General features: G+C 35.2%; 1 protein-coding gene across 1 annotated transcript in view; it reads left to right on the top strand.

Annotated features, from left to right (window-relative positions):
* Window positions 1-1,486, top strand: part of LOC107716039 (ectonucleotide pyrophosphatase/phosphodiesterase family member 6-like) — a 12,857-nt gene extending 11,371 nt beyond the window's left edge. The window contains exon 8 of the mRNA XM_016522358.1: window positions 924-1,486. Coding sequence (XP_016377844.1) covers window positions 924-1,126 — 203 coding nt within the window. The 3' untranslated portion in view covers window positions 1,127-1,486. The remainder of the gene's footprint in view (window positions 1-923) is intronic.
* Window positions 1,487-4,589: the final 3,103 nt, after the last annotated feature.

The following is a 4,589-nucleotide window of genomic DNA, read 5'->3' on the forward strand; positions in this document are numbered from 1 at the left end:
CCATTCCTTCATCCAGAATCACTCCAGACCCTTCAGATTTCCAGCTGCATGTTGGTGCTTCTTCTCTTAAGTTCATCACACTCATTTTCAATAGGGTTCAGGTCAGGGAACTGGGTTGGTCAGGGCAGAAGCTTGGTTTTGTTCTCAGTGACCCATTTTTGTTTTGTGTTTGTGGATCATTGTCCTGTTGGAAGATCCAACCATGGCCCATTATAAGATTTCTAGCATGGACAGTCAGTTTAAAAATTTTTATCCGTTGGTATTTTATAGAATCCATTATGCCATGTATCTGAACAAGATGTCCAGGATCTCCGGCAGAAAAATAGGCCCACAACATTAAAGATCCAGCAGTATATTTCATTGTACACATGGGGTACTTTTTTTATCCCTGTGTGCACCAAACCCATCTTGAGTGTTTGCTGCTAAAAAGCAATTTTTTTTAGTTTCATCTGACCATAGAACTCAGTCCTGTTTAAAGTTCCAGTCGTGTCTGACAACAGAATATGCTGGAGTTTGTTTTTGGATGAGAGCGTTTTCTTTTCTAGTTTTTTCTTGAAACCCTCCCAAACAACTATTTTCTGCAGTTCTCCAGCTGTGGTCCTGAGAGTCTTTAGCCACTCAAACTCTCCTCCTCACCGTGCATTAGGACGATATAGACACACGCCCTCTTACTGTATTAGAGAAAAATATTTATTTCATAATGTGATTTCCCCCCACTTTCACTTTTTTTATTTTACTTTAATTAAAGGTTAGATGTTTTTTTGTTTTTTTTATGAAATATCAAGTGGATGATCACAGCCTTCTTTGATCATATTTATCAAAGGTATGAATCATTTTGAGCACAACTATATATATAAAACCTAATATTCAGTATTTAATTAAAATAAATTTGGATTTGGTTTGTTTTTATTAATTTTTTTCAGACTTCAAGACGAACTTCCGCGCCGGTCCCATCCGAACAGTAGATGTGTATAATGTTTTGTGCAAGACGCTGGGGATCGAACCACTGCCCAACAACGGCTCGTGGTCTCGTGTGGAGTGTATGATGAGGAGCTCGGCCGGCGCCGTACGAGCCGCTCTGATCTACAGCTGTCTGCTGCCGCTGCTGCTGCTGCTGACGCTCTAGAGATCCCCCCACTGCATTCACTCTGTCAGACCATATCAGACGGAGGACTGCAGGAGCGCAGATATCAAACACATATTTTATGCCTTAGGGTGTGCCATGGTGTCGGATAAATGCCAAGAAAAACATTTTTATCAGCTTTTTGCTGTACTGCCTCTATTTTTGAGTTGTAAATATCATTCATTGCTGATGAAGTAGAAGAAATTATGTTGGTGTTGGATGAAACAATTTGCACATTTTCACTAAAAGATTTATATTTTAGTAAGATATGATCTTCATTTTGTTAATGTTCTCCATCTGTTTTCTGTTGTTTTGTAAACGGTCTTTGTACATCTACTCAGCCGATAACACATAGGGCAGTTTTTTTGATTAATGTAAAATTACTTGACTAGTTGGCTAGTATCACATCTCTGTCAAGATATATACTGTTCTGAATGTAAGACATTATTTTATTATATTGTTATTATTTGTTTAATTTCTACTGTAGATTATATAACTATAGATTCTCCACCTCTTTAGTACAGGGTTTGTACTAATTTCTTTATCAATAAAACAAATGTATTTCCCTCAACAAAAGTAAGGTTATTTCTTCTAAACTCAAAGGTTTTTGTTATTTTGTAACTACATTTGTTCATAAATAATATTGATATTGTAATTCATGGGGGACTTTTATTCTATATATGTTGCTTTTACAGCAGCGTTCGACCACGGGAAACTAATGAGCTCTTTCGCCATCTGCTGGCTTGGCTGTGAACTTCACTGAACTTTTGAACAAGATTTTTCTAAAAAATATGTGTATGTATAATCAAGTAAACGTGAAGTTGCTTAAGTCCAGTAAGTGTTCATCTTGAAATATTACTAAAAATATCAAAGTAATTGTTTATTTTATTAAAATCAGTGGAGATTTTACAACACAAAAGAAATGAATGACGTGGATGTGATTAGAATGATACTAAAAGGCCTTCAGTTTGATAAAAAAAGTATAAACTATCAATCAGATGACAGAAGGCATGTAGTAGATTGTGTTCAACAGGTTCTTCAGCAAAGTGTTGATCGTGTTGATTATTTAGAGGTCTTAGAAATACGATACGGTAGGCTTTATAGGGTTAATTCCTGTGTTTTTATCATGTCTTGTGTTTTTAAATGTAAAATATATCTTGTGAAATTACCCATAATCAGTCATTAATGTCTGTAAAAAGTCAAAGGTTTTAATGGTCATGTCTAGAGTTTAAAAAAAAAAAATCTATATATTTTTTCATGATTTTGTTGATATTCAATATATCTTGAATTTGCATTTTGTTTGCACCAAGTTTGATGTCAGTGAACCCATTTGTTTTCGTGGCCCTTAACCGAATGCAACATACCAAGTTTAAAAATTGAAGTTTGAATGAGATTTGGGAGCTGCTGTGGAGGGAAAGATTTGTAGTTTATAGTACAATTTCAGTCTGTTCCTCTCACAAAGCTGCAGCAGAAGATTTGGAATAAAGTGCACAAGGTTTTTGAGCACTATGTAGTTGCCATGTGCTTTCATTGTTTACACCGCTCTTTTCCATACAAAATATCTCCTTTTGTGTTTCATGGAAAAAAGATTTGATCCGAGACCCGAGTGAGTAAATGATGGCTGTTTTTTTTTTTTGGTTGAACTATACCTATGGTCTGTGTTATTGTTTAGAGGTGAAATCCATCAGCCCAGCACACAACAGCATCAGATATTTTCACCTTTGACCTCTGTCAGTCACAAGACCACCTCTGTGTTCCAGCACTCAGACTGGCTGCATTTCTTTGGCAAATCTCAGAGTTTTAGAGTCCAGGAGCAGATCCCAGATCCCAGAACATCTGGGGTTTCCTGCAGCAGTCTCAAAAGTAGGCTGATTATGGACTTAAAATGTTTGAATGTCACTGCATTAGATATTAATAAAATATCAAATCAAGTCTCCATATCTGTATCATAGTCTCAAATGCTGCAAGATATTGTCTCTTTCATAACATCACTTTTTGTCATCATTTTTTACTCAATGAGATTTAATCAGCTGATGTTTTATTCATTTCAAAGTGGCTATATGAAGTCGGTTCAGAATGTTCATCCAAAAATGTACTCGCCCCCAGGCCACCCAAGATGTAGGTGAGTTAGTTTCTTCATAGGAACAGATTTGTAGAAATTTAGCATTACATCACTTGCTCATCAATTGATTCTCTGCAGTGAATGGGTGCCGTCAGAATGAGAGTCCAAACAACTGATAAAAACATCACAATAATCCACAACATGAAGTGAAAAGCTGCATGTTTGTAAGAAACTTAGTATGTGAACAATAGAAGTCAAAGGAAGGTTCCCACAATAGTAGAAAAACAAACGTGTTTGTGTGTCCAGCAAATTTTAATTTGTGTTAACTATTTCTTTAAAATAAATGGCACCCTAAAATGTCAAAAGGCATTAGATATTATAATAATAATAATAATAATAATAATATTGTTGAATAATTAATGCAGAGACATTCACATATTTTTAAGTGTGACTTGAAGGTCCATATACTGTGGCCACTATATATGTTAAAAATAAAAATAGGAACAGCTCTTCTGACAGCTCCAGGGTACTAGTCGTCAATATTTGGACAGTCGTGGGTCAGAAGGGTTCTAATCTCTCTCTCTCTCTTTGTCTGTAGTGTTGCTGTTTTATTTTTGGATAGGCTTGAGAAAACAATGGTCTCTGACCGTGCAATTTTTTCCTGTCTCTCTTATTATCTGTCTCTCACTCTCTGTCTCTCTGTTGGAGCATGTGGGTGGAATGACATTATAGCAGAAACCACTAACTGCATCCATCAAACATGTCTTTCACCTCAGTACACACATACACACACACACACACACCCACACGTTTGTTTTTCTGTTATGTTGGAAACTTTCCACATATCTATTGTTTATATACTGAGTTGTTTTCTAATTTTACATAACCCTCACACAAACCATGCTGTTTTTTTATGTTAAGACATTTTGTTTGGTTTTTTTAAACTGTTTTGTAGGTGATTTCAGGTTATTTATATGCATCCAATGTTTGTCAGTCTTTTCATACCTCTACGATGCTTTTTGTCTGTGTTCTGAAAGCTCTCAGAGTGCATACTTCATCTGATGAATTAGATTACAAAAGTGCTGTGAAATGTGCTATGATGCTTTATATTACATTAGCATTTTGCATTTTCTTTTTTCAAAGAGTCACTTGCTGTGTTTACTTGAGGTAAATATGGCTACATGAACAGAAACACCTTCTGTATTTCTTGTTTTTCTATTAATACTTTTTTATCTTTATTATTTTTTTGACTTTTCATATTTACTTTAAATATATGTAAGTGTGTGTGTATATACAGTATGTGTGTGTATGTAGGTATGCATGTTTATACATATATATATATACACACACACACACACACACACACAAACACTTAGGAAAACACTTAGGAAGATTTATATGTTA

This window comes from Sinocyclocheilus rhinocerous, unplaced genomic scaffold (genome assembly GCF_001515625.1).
Source record: "Sinocyclocheilus rhinocerous isolate Xijiao unplaced genomic scaffold, SAMN03320098_v1.1 scaffold720, whole genome shotgun sequence".
Lineage (NCBI taxonomy): Eukaryota > Metazoa > Chordata > Actinopteri > Cypriniformes > Cyprinidae > Sinocyclocheilus > Sinocyclocheilus rhinocerous.